Source organism: Microtus oregoni, unplaced genomic scaffold (assembly GCF_018167655.1).
Source record: "Microtus oregoni isolate MIOR12 unplaced genomic scaffold, Mior012 000007F_ref0000211, whole genome shotgun sequence".
Lineage (NCBI taxonomy): Eukaryota > Metazoa > Chordata > Mammalia > Rodentia > Cricetidae > Microtus > Microtus oregoni.
In genome coordinates this window covers 35,153,225-35,173,201 of record NW_024543066.1, presented here as the reverse complement: position 1 = coordinate 35,173,201, position 19,977 = coordinate 35,153,225, and the positions used below count along the sequence as shown (strand labels likewise).

General features: G+C 44.7%; 1 protein-coding gene across 3 annotated transcripts in view; it reads left to right on the top strand.

The window, feature by feature from the left end:
• Paqr8 (progestin and adipoQ receptor family member 8) overlaps nucleotides 1–9,579 on the top strand; it is a 47,160-nt gene extending 37,581 nt beyond the window's left edge. For all 3 annotated transcript variants that reach the window (XM_041655660.1, XM_041655661.1, XM_041655662.1), the window contains 2 exons: nucleotides 1,391–1,575; nucleotides 4,454–9,579. In XM_041655660.1, coding sequence (XP_041511594.1) covers nucleotides 4,496–5,560 — 1,065 coding nt within the window. In that variant the 5' untranslated portion in view covers nucleotides 1,391–1,575; nucleotides 4,454–4,495 and the 3' untranslated portion in view covers nucleotides 5,561–9,579. The remainder of the gene's footprint in view (nucleotides 1–1,390; nucleotides 1,576–4,453) is intronic.
• The last annotated feature ends 10,398 nt before the right edge of the window (nucleotides 9,580–19,977 follow it).

Below are 19,977 nucleotides of genomic sequence, written 5' to 3'. Positions count from 1 at the left end.
GTGCAGCCTGACACCCTCAGTTTCTCCTGACCATAAACTGGAATGGTAGTCATTATTTCTTTTTTTTTTAAAGATTTAAATTTATTTGTGTGTGTGTGTGTGTATGCTGCACGTGTGCAGGTGGCCACAGAGGCCACAAGAGGGTACCACATCCCCTAGAAATGGTGTTACAGATAGTTCTGAGCCACCCGAGGCTCTCTGAAAGAGCAGCAAGCTCTTTAATGCTAGCCATCTCTCCAGTCTCCTCGTCTCATTTTCTTACCTGCTTTACAAGAGAGATCACAGGAGTTTATGTATGAATGGCAGAGTTCCATAAAGCCGAGCATCTCCTGAAAGGATTTTGTTGACAGCAGCAGGGCATATTGAAAATTCAGCCTACCTCCTAGGCACCCTGTACATGCCCTTTAAGCTGAGCACAGAAGCCCAGGCACTGATCTCTGTTGGCCCAACAGCAGAGACACTGAGTGCCTTCCCCCCCTTTTTTAGGTGACTCAAGGTGTCCTGACCATTACTTTCTGCTATATCTTTTTCTGTGTCCCTTTCTGGTTGATTCTGTAATCCTTATTGTTTCTCTCTTGGTACCTTCAATTCCTACACTGAACTTTACTTAGTTCAGAGCCTCTACCTGGTGAGACACCTCTGTTTAGTGCTGGCTGAGTGGAATGTGTCAGTACAGGGTGATGGGTGCTATGACAGAGGAACAAGGTACCCACAAACCATTCTTGTGTTTCAGAGAAGTTGTGGCAATAAGTACAGCAAATTAGGTTTTGGATTTAGAAGGAAACGGTTTGTTAAAATACCTCGCAGGCTATGTCTCGTAGATTTTACTTCAGCATATGAGACAGCTTCTCATTAACTCTTTCGCAGACAGAGAGGGCACATGACTTATGAGCAACAGTGCTCAGGACTGGAGCTTCAGGTCTCTGGTGCTGCTATCGTACAAGGCCTTCACTCAGAGGCTGGGTTTGACTAAACAAAAGTTCTTTGGGTTGCAGGACGTGATGAGATCCCATACTTGGGAGGCTAAAGTGGGAGTTCCATATGTTTAAGGGCTAGCCTGGGTTATAGAACATAACCCCATCACAAAAATAAAAGTAGGAGGGGCTGAAGAGAGAGCTCGTTGGTTAGAGCACTCGGTGCTCTCAGAGCAGACTCAGGTTCAGTTCCTAGTTCTCATAGGCTGGTTCACACCCATCTGTAACTCCAGTTCCAGGGGAGCCACACACTCTTCTGAGCTCCACTGGCACCAGGCACACGTGTGGTGCCCTTAAACACATGCAGGCAACACATTTCATAACATACACAGAAAGCATACCCACATATAAAATCAAATTTAAAGGTAAATGGTTTGCTCTCTGCCTGAAGTCTTATGTTTTGTTTCATGTTTCAGGAATTCATCAGGCCCTGACTGAAGTACTTGAAGTAACCTCTCTCCCAATCCACCCACCCACCCTGTCTGCAGAGACCCCGGGGGTCATCGCGCACCTCAGCTGGAGCACGGACAGCAATTTTCTCCCATAATCCCATGACGTAGCTTTCGACCCAGCAACACTACAGACGTTAAACTCTACAAAGGCAAGTAGGCTACCTTTTTTGGTCATTGCATCCCTACTACCTAGTGCTCAGTACCTAGTATCTGGTACTAGTACTGAGCACAGAGCCTAGCGCAGAACTACCTAGCATTTTCTGATCACCATCCTAAACCATGCAACTTAAACATGACAGCAATGTATACAATAGGTAAAATTGTTACCCTTGTTTTATGAAGAAGAGACTGAGACCTGTAACGTTCTAACTGGCTGTTCAGGAAGCAGCAAAAACCAGGATTGACTCTAGGTTTCCCTAAACTTCCTTCACTTTGATTTTCTTGTTTGTTTTTGTTTGTGTGTGTGTGTGTGTGTGTGTGTGTGTGTGTGTGTGTGTTTTGACATAGGGTTTCTTTTTGTAGCCTTGACTGTGTTGGAACTTGCTCTGAAGACGAGGCTGGCCTCAAACTCACAGAGATCCCCCTGTCTCTGCCTCCTGAGTGCTGGGATTAAAGGTGTGAGCCACCACCACCACTCAGCCTTCTTTCACGTTTTTTTTTCTTTTTATTCCTGAAAAATTTTTTTTTTACCTGGTTAGATATTTTTCTTTCAGCATCAAGAACTGTAAAGTTAAGTTGGTCTGGAGAGATGGCTCAGAGGTTATGAGCCGTGGCTGCTCTTCCAGAGGACCCTGATTCAATTCTCAGCACCCATATGGCAACTCACAACTGTCTGTAACGCCAGTTTCAGAGGATCTGACATCTTCACAAAGACATGCATGCAGGCCAAACGCCAATATACATTAACAATAAAAATAAAAAGGAATCGTAAGAAAGAAAGAAAAAGGAAAAGGAAATGTGAAGTTAGTTGAGCAGTAATGGTGCAAGCCAGGCAGTGGTGGCACACATCTTTAATCCTGGCACTTGGATGGCAGAGGCATGCAGATCTCTGTGAGTTCGAGGCCAGCCTGGTCTACCGAGTGAGCTACCGGACAGCCAAGGCTACACAGAGAAACCCTGTCATGAAAAACTAAAGGGGGGGGGGCAAGGAAAAAAAAGTGAGGTTGAGAGACTTTATTTCCTGAGAAGTACCTGTTATATTCCCTTTAATTGAAGACCTTTGAAGGAAGAAAGCCATTTAGATAAAACAAGGATTTAACTTTCTTTAAAAAAAAAAAAAAGCATAGAAAATAAAAGACACAGAAAGTACCTGCATATTAAAACACAATTTACTCAGTGGAAATTCATCCATTTTTGAAGTAACTCTTGTGTACACCTGTCCTAACTATCACCTAGAAACCCGACGGATACAGCAAACATTTCAGAGGTCTGAAATTCACCACACACAGATGTAGCTTCCTGGGAAAGGCAGATCCCGAGCCACTTGCTTTCCTGAGCACCTTCTGACATGTCACCCGTGTGCATGCAGACAGACAGACAGGGACACACACACAAATAAGAAGCCAAATCAGTGTTTTTGTTTTGTCTTTAAATGAAGAAAGAAAACAATCAGCCATCAGCAGAATATATACCTCTAAAAATAGGCAGAAAAAGCTAAGCTGTGTTTCCACCATCGGCCAGCAGAGGGATCTGTGAGCCTGAGCTTCTGGGACTGACCTACTTGGTGGCAGCACTGAAGTAATGGCCTAGAATCAGATAAGGCTTTTGCAAATGGGTTACCCAAAATACCCAGCATGCCTATCTTTCAAACACTGGTGGCTTCGCACTGCTAAGATATCCCATGGTGTGCTGTTGTTTGTTTGTTTGTTTGTTTGTTTACTCCTCCTTTGGCTCTTTGGGGAGGACCCACCACCCAGCTCCCAAATAAATCACACACGGAGTCTTAATATTACTTATAAATGCCCGGCCTTAGCTTGGCCTCTTTTTAGCCAGCTTTTCTTAAATTATCTCATCTATTTTTTGCCTCTGGGCTTTTACCTTTCTCTATTTCTGTATATCTTTCTTTGCTTCTTTCTCCGGGCTGACTGTGTAGCTGGGTGACTGACCCCTTGAGTCCTCCTCTTTCTCTTCCAGATTTCTCCTTCTATTTATTCTCTGCGCCTGCCAGTCCCACCTATCCTTTCTCCCGCCTCACTATTGGCCGTTCAGCTCTTTATTAGGACCATCAGGTGTCTTAGACAGGCAGAGAATCACAGCTTCACAGAGTTAAACAAACGCAGCATAAACAAAAGCAACACATCTTTGCACCATTAAACAAATGCTCCACATCATAAACAAACATAACACACCTTAAAATAATTTCCCACAACAGTGTACACTGCTCTTTCCAAGTCTCATCTACAAATAATCTGCCTTTGAGTGTCAGCTAATTGCTTAAAGTTCCCAGTAAGATTAGTCAATAGTTTAAGATTAGCTGGGTGCTAAAGAAATAAGACACCTTACTTTTTTTTTTTATCGATAAGCATTGTTATCTAGCACAGGGTGGTCTTGAACTCACTGAGGAGGACAGACTAGCCTCTAACTGTCAGCCTCCCCCCTCAGCCTTCAGAGTAATGAGTTTGCAGGCATGTGCCACCATGCCCAGCTAAAATGTATTCTTCTCTTTCAAACTACTTAATAATCCAGGGGCATCTGATGGTTGCATTTAGCGATAGCTAGGGAATATAGTGATCTTTCAGAATATCTTTACCTTCTAGGCATCATTCTCTCTCACTGATCGTTAGGCCATGCTAGGTTCTCAAAGCCCTTATACAAGAGATGCCTCTTCCTCACACTGGTGAATAGTAACCAAGGCGTCAGAATGTTGTCAGGGTGAGGCAGGATGCTGCAACTCTTCGGTACAGATGAAAGCGAGGCCCAGAGAATCCATCTGGACCTCCTAGCTTTCCGGGTTGTCTGTGCAAACCATGCCTTTTTATGGCCACCTTGGCTGCGTTTGTCTCTCAGTTTTCCTCTCTATCCGTTCAGCTTGTCCTACCGAATCCTGTGGAACCCCGGGCCACCGCTGCCATGACGACTGCCATCCTGGAACGCCTGAGCACCCTGTCTGTGAGCGGGCAGCAGCTGCGCCGTCTGCCCAAGATTCTGGAAGAAGGGCTTCCCAAGATGCCGTGCACTGTCCCAGAAACCGACGTGCCCCAACTCTTCAGGGAGCCTTACATCCATGCGGGCTACCGCCCTACGGGGCACGAATGGCGTTACTACTTCTTCAGCCTTTTTCAGAAGCACAACGAGGTGGTCAACGTCTGGACCCACTTGCTGGCGGCCCTAGCGGTCCTGTTGCGATTCTGGGCCTTTGTGGAGGCTGGGGCATTGCAGTGGGCCTCTCCTCACACCCTACCCCTGCTCCTCTTTATCCTGTCCTCCATCACTTACCTCACCTGCAGCCTCTTGGCCCACCTGCTGCAGTCCAAGTCAGAGCTGTCTCACTACACCTTTTACTTTGTGGACTACGTCGGGGTCAGCGTCTATCAGTATGGCAGCGCATTGGCTCACTTTTTCTACAGCTCGGACCAGGCGTGGTACGAGCGGTTCTGGCTTTTCTTCCTGCCGGCAGCTGCTTTCTGTGGCTGGCTCTCCTGTGCTGGCTGTTGCTACGCCAAGTATCGCTACCGACGGCCTTATCCAGTGATGCGGAAGATCTGTCAAGTGGTACCAGCCGGGCTGGCCTTCATTCTGGACATCAGCCCTGTGGCTCACCGGGTGGCTCTCTGTCACCTGGCTGGTTGCCAGGAACAGGCAGCCTGGTATCACACCCTCCAGATCGTCTTCTTCCTGGTTAGCGCCTACTTCTTCTCCTGCCCGGTACCCGAGAAGTACTTCCCAGGTTCCTGTGACATTGTGGGCCACGGACATCAAATCTTCCACGCCTTCCTTTCCATCTGCACGCTCTCCCAGCTGGAAGCCATTCTTCTAGACTACCAGGGAAGGCATGAGATCTTCCTCCAGCGCCACGGTCCCCTGTCCGTCTACACGGCCTGCCTCTCCTTTTTCTTCTTAGCTGCCTGCAGTGCCGCCACCGCCTCCCTCCTGAGGCACAAAGTCAAGGCCAGACTGGTTAAGAAAGATTCCTGAGGTCTGCAAGAGCAGAAAGATGTAGGGATGTCCTACTGTGATTTGGAGAAAAACTTGACACAAATAATAGAAATGGATTTTTCGTTTTTAAGGCTTGATTTTTAAATTAATATGTATTACAGGCTGGGGATGAAACTCGGTTGGTAGAGAATGCTTACATAGCATGAAGGAAGCCCAGGGTTTGATCCCTAGTACCCCACAAACCAGGAACAGCACTCAAGGAGGCAGAGGCAGGAGGATTGGAAGTTCTAGGTCATCCTTGGATGTATAGCGAGTCCAAGGCTAGCCTTTGATACATGATACCTATCTCAAAAAAAAAAAGATCACTGCATATTTTCAAGGGCATGGTATACAAAATTTCAAATTCAAGGCATTTGAGAGTTTTAAAAAGAAATATCCATCTTCTGGGTTATAGCCTTGCATGGGGAGGGATCCTGGCTGAGATTCATGAGATGCCAAACTAAAGAAAAGCATCCTTAACCACAAACACTTAGCAGAATTCTGGGTGTGGCTCCCAAAGCTGAGTCCTGAACTGGACAGATAATCTAATTGATCTGCCACACACACCCTAACAGAACAGACACCCTATGCTGCTGGCCTTGGTAAATTGACCAATGGACTTTGTCTGATTAGGAGTTCAGATCGTCTAGGGTGGAAAAGTCATAATTTTCAAGAAGACTCACTGAAACCCTTAGACAGAATGGACTATCCAATTTCCCTGATTTCTGATCTCATACAGCACTGGTCCCTTTCTCAGGATAACCAACTAGCTGGCTGATTGTTCCCACCCCGAGTCTGCATGGTGACATAAAGAATTCCAAAGCTATTACACTTCCGGGAAATGCTGGAGCCATGTGAACGTTCAGGAAGCTGATTTTCATGTAATACGTAAACGTCAGAAAACGCAACAGTGCCAAGAGCTACCGGGAGACCCAGCCAGCAAACATGGATACCCTTGTCTGTCTGTTGCCAGTGGGGACCTTTTTGTTTCTCTGTGTGGACTGCAGTATTAGCTGCAAGCTATTTAGGGTTGTCTTGCAGGTCAGGAACTTACTTATCTGAAGCTTCGAACAGACTCTTTTAAAAGCTTAGTTCTAAACTTGCTCAAGGGGTCTGATTATTTCAAGAGGAAGCTAAGACCCTGGTTCAGATTTCTGTTAGATGCTGTCCTATGAAGGACCAAGACAGCCACCCCAATCTGGGGTCCTCGAACAGGGAGTTCTGCCTCAGATTTGAGGAGAAACCTTAAAACAGGTCCTAGGACAGGTAATATGTGCTCACTGTGGTTGGCCCCTGAAGGTCCTTTGTGTAAGAATGAGGCACCTGATGGCCCTAGGAACTGTGGGTCACATGGCTGGGAGCAGCCACTGTGAGACGGGAGGTGCTTGCGGCGCATTTGCTCTGGCCATACTGGTCTCTCTGAGGACTGACTTCCGTGTTAACCCAGTGAAGGAGGCCGTGGTCCAGGAAGAGCCGTGATGCCCTCCGCTCCCAGGCTGTGCTTCCTATCAGTATAAGGTCCCTCTGTACTAAAAAGAGAAGTGATCTGTTTCAATTCCAGTTTTATGAACTTTCTCCTCCAAGAAGTTACTTGCTTGTCTTTAAACCTTCGGTTCTGTTTGTCTGTGTGTTGGTTCATCTTTCTGTGAGAGGTTTGTGAGTTTTGTGCCTTATACATGGGGATGTCTAGACATTTTATTTAATATATGCTCCATGGAATTTCATGTTTTGGTTTATTGAGACAAGAAAAAAAAAGAAGAACCCCAGAAAGCTACAGTGATTTGTCAAACAACTATTATCTATATGGGAGGGGGGCAGGGCCAACTGGAACTTCCCTACTGCCTTTAAAGCAGGAAAGCTCGTGTCTACTGCACTGTTTTACTAGATAGGTTTCTTCATGGTCAAGAATCTGAACTTCCACGCTAGTCGAGTGTCTATACAAGCTTGTCTAGGCCCAAGTTCATGGCAAGGAAGGTTAGCAAAATTGAATCAGTTTGAACTGAACAAAGATGGCTGGAGATCGGCGGGGGGGTGGGGGTGGAGGTCATGGAAATGCTACAAGTAGAGGGTCTGTCTAAAACGGGAACCAGAAACCGTTGGGAGTCCTCGTTGTTATGGATTCAAAGACTTGGTATTCTTTTAAAAGTGAGAAACGTGAGAGAGGGAAGGGATGGGGAGGTGCTCTTGACTGTAACTGTGGAGGTGTTTAGTAACAGAGATTTTTGTTCTTTTCTTCTTTTTTTTTTCTTTTTCTTTTTTGAGATAAGATCTCACTCTAGAGCTCTGGCTGGCCTAGAAGTCCTGCAGACCAGACTGGCCTTGAACTCTGGAAATAAACCTGTCTCTCAAGTGGCAAGGTCAAAGGTGTGCACCACCACTCCCAGCCTTGTGAACAGAGATCCTAGTGCTCTTCCGTGCACCTGCAGGCCAGTGCTGAGCTGAACTCTGTCACTGGTGGGTTCATGATGACACCATACATGTAAACAATGAAATAGTGACACTCAATTTTTAGTTTAATTACACAAACATTGCTAACTAGTGGTTTGGAAGTTGGTAAGAAAAAAAAGCAATTTCTGCGGAATTGGGACTTGAACCCAAGACCTCCGACTTGCTAACCAAGAGGTCTTCCATTGACCTACATCCCCAGGCCAGGGAACGGTGTATGTATAATAGATATTTGGGAGGCATTGAGATGGGGGGCTGTGATCTTCCCCCAAAACATCAGTATCTAGTTAGAATAGTATAAATATGGGTGGGTTTTAGGTCTTCATGCTCCCTTTCCAACAGCCGATAAAATAAGTCTTTCAGTATGGAAAAGACCTGGTTAGTTTCAATGTAACAACTAAGAATTCTACAAAGGAGTATGGCTGCCTATTGATTTGCAGTGGGATTTCTGCCCCCCAAATCAGCATAATGTGAAAGGAAAAACAGTGAAAGGGAGAAATTCTGGTTGTCGTCACTTCTCTTTTAATTAAGATTTGCAACCCATTAACATGTAGATGTCTCTGATAAGATTAAACTGTCAGTCATTTACATTCTCTTATGAATAAAATTTCTATGGATTTATATAAGGCCCTACTTAGTTCAAGAAGAGGGGCCAACAGGATGCATTTGGGAAAGTACCTGTTTCTCATTTCAGAATCCTGGCTTTTATTTGCTGGTGAAGGTTGTCTCTGTTGTTGTTTCTGGTTTGGGGTGTTTTGTTTTGTGTTGTGTTTGAGTAAGGTATCACTGTGTTTCCCAAACTGGCCTGGAATTCCTGATTCTCCCATCTCAGTCAGCCAAGGAGCTAGGAATACAGGCTGCGCCCACATCACACTCAATTTTAATGAACTAATTTTAAAGTTCTTAAAGGTGTTAGGGTTACGATTTCAATTTTTAAGTCGCCATCGACTGGAAGCTTGAAACAGTTCCGAGCCAGGACGCAAGGGCAGTTTATCCTGTTTCTGTTGCCCTGTTTGTCGCTGCTTACTGCTCTGTAGTTCCATCTGTGTCCTCCAGATGGCAGTGTCGTCTCACTCGATGCTTTCTCAGTTCTTGTTACCAAGGCTTTGCCTCCTGTACTACTGTGTTTTGCTTGATTGCCTGGTAAAGAAAATGTGGGATTATTTTCCGTCTCTATAAATCTACTTACATGAATAATCATTAAACAATTTTTGTATGTGGATTTTTGTCGTGTTAACGATATAAAGAAAGCTACCTTCCTTGATCCCTTGACAAGGGCTACCTGGACCTAAAACTCATTCAAAAGCTGGGTTTACTGGGTTGCCAGGCGGAGGAAGTGGGGACATTATCCATCTAAAATAAGTCTGCTGCTAACCTGTCTACGTTTGGGCTGAGCAAACTACCGCTTGAAGAGCCATGGAATTGATTTCTATGAGGATTTCAATATAATTACATAAACATTCCTGGCTACAATTGTATTAAAGATTTTAACATTCTGAACTGGTGGCCTACAGTTTTTGAAATTAAAAAAAAAATATTATGAATTACACAAAGCAATGTAGGATTTCTAGGAACATAATGCTTGACCCTTTGCAGAAGGAAATGTGGGTTGTCCACCAGAGTACATGTTTCTGATTTAATAACTTTAAAAATATAGAATAATCTTGCTAGCATATCTAAGGTAAGATTTTTTTTTTATTATATCATGATTCTTCTAGGGGGATGTGTTCATGCTACCTTAGACTCCAGGAGGCCTGACCAAATCAGGTTTTAACATACACCATGCTTTCCCCTCCACATCCATTTCAGCTCCTGAGTAGCTAGCTATGAGCCAAGTAAGGACAAAGGGTTTCCATGGCTGTAGAGCAGGGCTCTCAACCTTCTTAATGCTGGGACGCTTTAATACAGCTCCTCATGTTGTGGTGACCCCGACCGTGAAACTATCTTCGTTGCTATTTCATAACTATCATTTTGTTACTGTTATAAATCGTCACAAGAACATCCGTGTTTTTCAATGTTCTCGGGTGACCCCTGTAACAGGGAGTCGTGACACATAGGTTGAGAACCACTGCTCTGGAGACTGAGAAAAGTAGTGATTTTTCTGAGCCATACAACTCATTCTAATGTCATTTTTAGAAAACTTTGGAGCTCAGCTAATCAGAGAGGTCAACTCCAAACAGCCGCGGTCTTAGGTGGTGCGTGTGAAACAGTTTCATGCAGCATGCGGCTTTTCATGATTTCACTGGAACTTCTGGTCCTGGACACCGCATAAGTGGCCACAGCTGTGCTGCTGTTTCTTGTTCAGCTAAAGCGAACCTCATACCATCTTCTCAGATGTCAAAGAGATCATTGCGTGTACCATAGAGGTCTCTTCGAAGCCCACAGGCCCATTGTCAGCCTGAATTGCAAAGTCAACCCACTGAGGGTTTGAGAATATCGTTGGATCCTTACATGAGAAAATCGTCTTGTCTGATAATTGCCTAATTCCGGGTCCTTCTCACATTTCACTGGTCTATTGCCCAAGCAATTGGCACACACACACACATACACACACACACACACACACGAGATAAGACTATAAGGATGGAACTTTAAACATTTCTCTGCCTTTCAAGGAGCTGTGTAGATTTCATAGACTAGTAAAAGGTTTGTTTGAAGTAATATCTGATTATTGAAGGAAATGTAGAAAAGGGGGAAGAAAAGATAACCCAAGGAGCCATTAATAAAATAAAAAAAAAGGTTTTGGGGGAATAGCAATGCTTTCACCAAAATATTTTCAATCACAAAATATAAGCTAGTAATGCCATCTAAAATTTCCTGGGGGACAAAAAGGAAGTCGAATTTTTCAGCAACCTGGTACTCTCGTTTTATAAAGTACAACCCAACAGTCTTCAGATCAGTTTACAGCATGGCCAAGAGCTCCATTGCCCTCCCGTCTGACATTACACTGTGTAGGTAATCTGATGACACCAGCTTAGCAAACAAAGCCAGGGATACACTCACTGAAAGAATTGTGTGAAATACCTTCTAGGAGTCAAATGGCCAGCAAGAGCTGTGCTGGAGAGACTTCTGCTGGAGCCCAGCCAGCCCAGCCTGTGAACTGAGTTGGCGAATTCACTGATAGTCATTCCCCAAACATTGAGCACTGCCAGAAGCCGGGCTTTGGCCCTAAGCACCTGGGACACAGTAGCAAAGAAAGCATTTAATCCCCTTAGTGGTAGATCAACAGAAAACCACATAAATGAAGTATTTGGTGTGTTAAAGGTGTTGGTCCAGGAGAGAAAGAGAACAAAGTAGGGTGGGGCTGAGGGACTAGGGCTAGTGTACAGGTTGCTTTGTTTTGTTTTATGTGTACGGGTATTTTGCCTGTGCACCAGATTTATGCAGGACCCATGGAAGCCAGAAGAGGGCACTGGGTCTCCTGTATGGATCCCAAATACCAGAGCTGCCAGCAGCTTATCGTTAAAAGGTGAGCCATCAGCGCAGCCCATTTGACGTTGATACAGAGTCTCAGGCAGCTCAGGCTAGCCTCACACTTGCTCCGTAGCTGAGGATGGCCTGCTTTCTGCATTCCAAAGTGCTGTCATCATAGACTTGCCTTTCCATGCAACCTTTTATGCAATGATGATGAACAAACCTGGGGCCTCTTACTTGTAGGCAACTGTTTCACCAGTTGAGCTACTTCTCTTCTCCCCTCGATTCTGACTAGGATTAAGGAAGACCACTGGAAGGGAGGTGAAACCAGCTGTATTGTGTCCAAAGTATGCCAGATTGGAAGGGAGACTGGCAAGAACAGCGGTAGGGGTGAGGACAAAGCCTGTCCAATCTTATGAGGATTCATTGTAACTTCAGGAAATAAAGGCGGGTATTCGGGGTCACTGTTAATTTTTTTTTTCGCTACCTATTACTCATTATGTTTCTATTTCCTTCAATTTACACAAAACAAGGTTATTGTTAAGTTCTTTGATTCATGGGCCTGGCCCAACCAGCCCTACCTTCCTGTGGGTACACTCTTGAGGGTAGCAGATTGTTCCCAGAGTATTTTTATACTGCCTAAGACACTGGGTTCCACTTCCTAGAAAGACTTTGAATGTTTCTTCATTCTGCTGACGCTAGTGTTGTACTCTGAGTAATTCTCTGGGCAGAAATGGACTCCCACGTCCTGGGTAGAGTCTATAAACAACAGTAACAGCATATGTGGTCTACACTACACTATCTGACTTCTCCTGAGATGAGCTCTCAATCCCCATCATAACAAGCCTATTGGTAGTGACCACTTTTTGTTGCTGTTGTTTTTGTTTGTTTGTTTTTTGAGACAGGGTTTCTCTCTGTGTAGCCCTGGCTGTCCTGAAACTCACTCTGCTGCTGGCTTTCGAACTCACAAAGATCCACCTGCCTCTGTCTCTGGAGTGCTGGGATTAAAGCCGTGCGCCACCACTACCCGGTGTTAGTTACCATTTTTTTTTTTGTATTCTAGCATATTATTTATTTTTTTTAAATTTATTTATTTATTAAAGATTTCTGTCTCTTCCCCACCAGCGCCTCCCATTCCCCACTCCCCCAGTAAAGTCCCCCTCTCTTGTCAGTGCAAAGAGCAGTGAGGGTTCCCTGCCCTGTGGGAAGTCCAAGGACCTCCCACCTCCATCCAGGTCTAGTAAGGTGAGCATCCATATTAACTTTCATCAGGCGATGAAAAGAGACAGAGACAGAGACCCACACACTGAGACAATGGGGATGTTCTATCGGGAACTCACCAAGGCCAGCTGGCCTGGGTCTGAAAAAGCCTGGGATAAAACCGGACTCGCTGAACATAGCGGACAATGAGGACTACTGAGAACTCAAGAACAATGGCAATGGGTTTTTGATCCTAATGCACATACTGGCTTTGTGGGAGTTAGTTACCATTTTTATGGACTTTGTTTTACAAATAAGGAATGGAAGCATAAACCAAATAGGTTAACCCAGGACTGTGTGGTTAGTAACAGCATCTCCCAGAAACTTGGGTCTTTGGACCCAAAGCTCCCAGCCTTCCCCATCAGAATAAAGGGAACGTAGAAAATATTTACCACACACCATTGTGTGAACTAGAAAGTTTGTAAACGGAGAGTAGTATGGGATGCAGATTTCCTACTTCCCCACCCTCATGTCCCTCAGTAAGTAAAGCAAACCTAAATGTGCAGTCCTGTTGGCATCCCTATACAGGTTGCCCACACTTTTCCTCGAAGTGATGCTGTAGGGGTGGTTGGTACCAGAGTTGAAATTCCATATGTGCGCAGTGCTGGGATTCATCTATAATCACCAGAAAGACTTCCTAGACCATAAACCCACTGAAAGAACCACCAATTGGCCTCGGATTCTCTCTCTGTACTTCTGCAGTGTGCCTAAGATGACCAAAGGGGATCAATACACAGGATGGGGTAAATGGATCCCATTCCCCATCAAAGTAAATCTGAGCACTATTCCAGGCTGAGCCGATTTTATTTTCCCAAAGACAGCTAGGGAAGTATGTCAAACATCCCAGAGACTTTCTCACAGGCTCTGTTTCTTCTATGGGAAGAATACCATAGCTTGGCTCCTGGGGCTGTTTGCATTTGACAAATGCTGCCTGCAGTCTCTGTTGTTACAAAGCAGACCGCTGTGGGCTCTAAAGGCCAGTACCCTCTCTCTGGATCCATCTCACTCCAGAGTGGAAGTCCTTTGCTCTTGGGAAGGATTTCTGCCCTCCAGTATGGAGTGAGATGTGTTTCATCATCCCAGGGACAGAGGGTAGAGAGGGAGTCCTGCTGTGTCTTGAGGAGCAATTTCTTTTTTTTATTTTCTTCCATATTTCTTCCCTCGTGCTCAGCACCAGTGATCACAGACTCTCACAAGCATCAGGGGGCAGGGAAAGTCTTCTATCAGTACCCCAAACCGCAAACAGGCTGGCTTACCCATCCTTCATCACTGTGGTCTCCAAGTGCTCTTGGCCTACAGCATAAATAAACCTCCCGGTCCCCTTATTCTTCTCATCTCGATTTCTACCTGTTTCGGGTTATGTCCGACAAAAAGTATGCCAAGGGGATATTTCCCTGTGCAAGCCCAAGGACATGAGTTCAATCCCCAGAACCCATGATTTTAAAAACGGACCTAATGTTGCACATTTGTAATCCCAGTGCTGGGACACAGGAGGTTGTCCACAGGAGGACCCCGGAGCTGCCTAGCCAGTCAGCCTCATTAGCAATCTCCAAACCACAGAGAGACCCTGCTTCAAAATCAATGGACAGCTCCTAAACAATCCCTGGGGCTGGGCCCTGGCCTCCGTATGCCTGAGCATGCACACTTACCAGTGTGTGTGTGTGTGTGTGTGTGTGTGTGTGTGTGTGTGTGTGTGAGAGAGTGAGAGAGAGAGAGAGAGAGAGAGAGAGAGAGATGATGGAGGAAGGTCATTGGCTAATAAAGGAACTGCCCTGGCCCATTTTATTGGTTAGAGGATAGGTGGGAGGAGTAAACAGAACAGAACGCTGGGAGGAAGAGGAAGTGAGCTCAGAGACTCCACAGCTCTGCTCTCCGGAGCAGATGCCTCAGCGGAGACGCCATGCCCTGCTCCCTGGCAGACACACGGGATGAAGCTCTGACCCAGGATGGACATAGGCTAGAATCTTCCTGGTAAGCACACCTTGGGGTGCCATACACAGATGATTGGAAATGGGCTAAATTAATATGTGAGAATTAGCCTAGAAGAGAATGGGCCAAGCAGTCTTTAAAAGAATACAGTGTCCGTGTAATTATTTCAGGGCATAAGCTAGCCGGGCAGGCGGCTGGGGTGTTGGGGACGCAGCCCTGCCGCCACCCCTAATTACTACAGAGAGAGACAGACAGACAGACAGACAGACTGACTGACTGGCTATTCACCGGGAGCTGTGAATAACTGTCTATTCGCCCTAGATAGAGAACCATTGACAAATCAAAGTATGGATAGCACCAAAGTGCAATCCCCAGCACCCACAAGGTGGCTCCTAAGCACCTGTAACTCCAGTTCCAAGGGATGCCATGCCCTCTTCTAACCTCCTCAGGCACTCTACACAAGTGACACACAGACATGCATGTAAGCCAAAGTGCATACACATAAAATTAAATACTTTTTGCAATGTAGCCCCCCCCCCATCCTTTGCCTCTTTTCTTCCTTAGTTGTACCTGGATTTTGTCATCTCTAGCTTTCCTGGTCCCCAGTCACTCTTTCGACCATCTATTCAGAGTTCCCCACCAGACACTGCTTACCAAGGTCATTGCCCTTACGAGATGCCAATGGCTACAGAAAGAGTGCCATGTCCTTACTCATCCTGTGCTCACAACAATGTTACGGTTTGGGAAGTGGCTATTATTGTCCCATTTTCCTGCTAGGAAAGGGAGAGGATAACAATTTTCCAGCAGGTCACAGAACTGGCAAGGGACAGAATCAGGACTTTTACTTCTCTGGTCATGCTCAGAGGCTGTCCATATGCCCCTTCCTTCTCTTCCCTTCCCCACCTCCTCCTCTTTCTCTCTTCCCTCTTCTTCTTTTCTTCTTTTTTCCCCTGCTCCTCCCCTTCTTAGAGCTCTTGTATTATAGAAAAACTTCAACCAAACAAAGTCAGACAGAATTGTATAATGCATCCTTATGTAATCAGGTCAACAATTATCCACTTGTAGATAATCTAATTTCCTTTATACCCCCATACCACCCTTGTCCCTTTACATAGTATTTTGAATAAAATCATGCACTTTTCCCATAATATTTGATTGTTTATTTTTTAAAAATGGAGATTTTGTCTTGTTTGTATCTATTTAATTGTTTACTTTTGTACTTCCTCAGAGATGGGGTCTTGTTTCGTGACCCAGATTGGCCTAAAATTTTCTGTGTAGCCCAGATTGTCCTTGAGCTTAAAGCAATCTATCTGCCTCAGTGAAGGGATTACAGGAATCTGATTTTTCAAAGTGAAATCATAGTACTTCTACTATGTCTAAAATATTAAGCAATTTCTTGACATCCTTAAATAACCACTGTTTGATTTCCAGAAACTTTTCTAAATAACCAACATGATGTTTATGATCAAGGTCCCAACAGAGCCCACACTGCCATCAATTGACCATTGTTTATGTTTCGTTTTATCTGTAAGGCTTCTTCTACTTCACTCACCTCTGCCACAGACCCTGGGATTTATTGGTAGAGCAAGAATTCCTGTCCTGGAAAAGTCACTGCTCTGATCAGCTACTCCACCCTGTCTCAGGGTTCCTCCAGGACTTCATCTTAACCTGGGGTTCCTTCAGGACTCCTCATTCCTCAGATTTCGGGGAAGAGGTTGACAATGAGTCATAGACTCATAGGAACTCCTTCACTGACTACGTGAAATTGTAAGTAAAGACTATTTATGTAAACACATTGGCTTGGGGGGCTGTTGAGAGTGGCTCAAAGGTACTTGCAACAAACCTGATAACCTGAGTCCAATTTCTGGAACCCACATGGTGGAAAACCAATTACCTTGTGTTGTCTTCTGACCAACAGACATGCCATGGCACCCCCACGCTCACACATACATATGTAATAAGTAAGTAAATAAATAAATGTAATGTATTGGTTTGGGTGACTTTGATTTCCTACATGATCCCCATGATGGCCAGTGTCAACTGTCACCTAGATAGAAGTTAGAATCCCCTGGGAGGGAGCCACTTGGGCTTGCCATGGAGCATTATCCTGGTTGTATTTGAGGCGGGAAAATCTGTTCCCTGTGGTTGACTCATTATTTTGACAGGGGTACTGGACAGCATACGTGGAGGAAGGGGGCTGAGCGGCAGCATGATTCACCTTCCTCAGCTTCCTGATTGTGGATGTGACCAACTACTCAAAGATTCCATGATGGAGTCTTCCTTGAACTGTGAGCAACAAAACAAAACAAAACAAAATAAAGCACAAAAAAAAAATTTCACTTTCCCCTTAAGTTGCTTTTGTCAGAGTGTCTTTTTGGTTTTTGTTGTTGTTGTTTTTCTTTGTTTGTTTTTTATCCCAGAAACAGGAAGAGAAACCAAGACAGTTGTGTAAGCCGGGAACAACTAGTGAGACTTATTTTCCATCTATTTTAGAGATGAGGAAACAAAAGACTCAAGAAGGCACTCGGCTGCCATTTGTACAAACACAGCCTTCATAACTCAGGTAGGGTAAGAATATGGCTGCAAGGATCCAGGCTGCTGCTGTTTTCCCTTTCCATACTGCATATGTGACAGGGGAATAGAAGACTTTCAGATATTCTGATGTCATCAAGACCACTCCCTGTATACTTTTGGCAGAGCAGTGAGCAGGGGTTTTGTAGTCCTAGGCGATGAACCCAGAGACTTGCATATGCTAAATAAGCCCTCTATCATTGAGCTACAAACCAACCCTTATTTTTATGGAATGGATCTCACCCAAGTTGCCCAGGCTGGCCTTGAACCCACTATCCAGCTCAGGCTGACTTTGAACTTGTCACCTTCCTGCCTCAGCTTCCTGATTGTCAGAACCACAGTGCCTGGCTTCCCTGTTGTTTTAAAGTCAACATATTTCTGTCCATATTTGGAAGCCCAAATTATATCCAATATTACTATCCCATCATTTTTACAGCTGAAAGTCTTACCTCTCCAGAGTCATTTAACAAGCAGGGGATGAGTTCAGTGGTGTCTCCCGTGCTAAATGAGGACTCTTTAGTTTTCATTGGTGTGAAGAGATTTAGGTAAGAAAATAAACACTCACTAGGAATAATTCCTTGATCTCTTAAACCTCTGTCTTTAGACTTATAGCTTAATGTTTCCTTAGCCCTAGTGCCTATGTTCACAAACCAGAGATTATTCTCAAGACACAGGGACCTGATAGCTGCTAGCTGGGGAACTAGCAGGGAAAGGAGGTATTGCCATAAGCAAAATTAGATCAAACAATCAGAGGTTCTATTAGGAGATGACTAAATGTACAATGTTGTCATTATAGCCCACAGATTTGTTATAATCTTTTCATAGTAATATCTACAATAATCAGTGGCTTCAGTGACTAATTGTTGCCTTGAGTGACTGACACTCCATACAGCATTCCTTCAGGTTAATAGTATACACTTCTGACTTCTCCTAGAGCTGAAGTAAGACCAGATGCAGTGTAAACTGCACATCCACTGTTAGTGGGAAACCTAGCCCATGGCAAAGCATCCACTGAAGCGTTTTCGCTCCACATACCAGGTGTGTCATCAACTCCAGGTGCAATTGATGTTATGACTACAGTTATTAGTAGAAACCTCCTGCCACGACAGTATCAAATTCCTTACTCAAGTGACCAGTTCTTATTACAGCTATACCTCTTTTCTTATTATCAGCCCTAGCTCCAGGCATTTTAATGCTTTTAATTGAACCAAAGTGTAATACAACATTTTTTTGGCCCTGCAGGAGGGGGTAACCATATTTTTGCTAGCACTTCCTCTGATTCTTTGCGCATGCAAAAGTCTAGTCCTAACTGAACTTGGCATTATTTCTCAAGTTTTTCCTTATTACTCAAGTGAAAAATAATGTTTTGAGTACATAGCTGTCTTAGCCAGGGTTCTATTCCTATGAAGAGACACCATGACCATGACAACTCTTGGAGAAGAAAGAAGACCGGCATGGTGCTGGAGAAGTAGCTGAGAGCTCTCCAGTGGAATCCACAGGCAACACAAAGAGAGAGGCATTTGAAATCTCAAAGCCCACCCGCAGTGACACACTTCCTCCAAGGCCACATCTACCCCAACAAGGTCACACCTCCTAATCCTTCTCAAGTAGTGCCTATCTCTTATGACTAAGCATTCTACTAGACCAGCTTATGGGGGCCTTTCTTATTCTAACCACAGTGGGGATATTCTAAGCTCTAATATTAAGTTGCTTCCTGTTTGAGTTCATCATATACTGATTTTAAGTCTAGACCTCGACACTCCAGTGTACTTTACATTGGCCATTATAGTTATCACTATCCCAACAGGAGTAAAGGGACTTCTTGACCAGCCAGTGTCCACAGAGGTAACTGTACTGTAAGCCTTAGGCTTCACCTTTCTATTTACAGTAAGTAAAGTCACTGGAATTTTCTTATCTATTTGACAGGCATCATAGGTGCTGAGGGCAGAACTCAGGTCCTCATGGTTGCCTGGCAATTCTTTACAGACTAAGGCATCCCCCAACAAATCGCTATTTTTTTAAGGCAGAGCCTCACTGTGTGTCTTAGTTAGGGTTACTGTTGCTGTGGTGAAACCCTACAACCAAAAGAAAGTTGCGGAAAAAACACTTTAATTTGGCTTATACCTTTTTTTTGTCATAGTCTATCACTGAAGGAAGTCAGGACAGGAATTCAAACAGGAACTTGGAGGCAGGAGCCGATGCATACACCATGAAGGAATGCTGCTTACTGGGTTATTGCCCTTGGTTCCCTCAGCCTGCTTTTTTATAGAGCCCTGGACCACAAGACCAGGAGTGGTACCACTCACAGTGGGCTAGACCCTCCCACATTAATCACCCATTAAGAAGATGCCTTCCAGATAGATTTTAAGGGTACATTTTCTCAATTGAGATTCCCTCCTTTCAGATGGCCCCAGCTATCAAGCTGATAGCTTGTTGATATGAAACTAGCCAGCACACTTCGTAGCCTCAAATTGACTTTGCAGCCTGGAATTTTTGATCCTTGTGTCTTCCTCCAGAATGCTGGGGTCATAGGTGTGTCAAGGTCAGCCGTCTACTAAGATAAACTCTTCTAGGAGAATGAGGATGGTGGAGACGAATACGAGAGGGCGCTATGAGGGCACACTACCAGCCAACTGTCCTCATGGCCACCCAGAATCAAGGTATACTCCATTAACTATTTGACTAGTGGGATTTCCTCAGAAAGGAAAGTACACGTTCAGAAGCAAGTCACTCCTCAAACACAAACAGGTTCCTCATGAGCAGTAGGCTCAGGTGTGACTTATCCTTCCAGGCCTGCA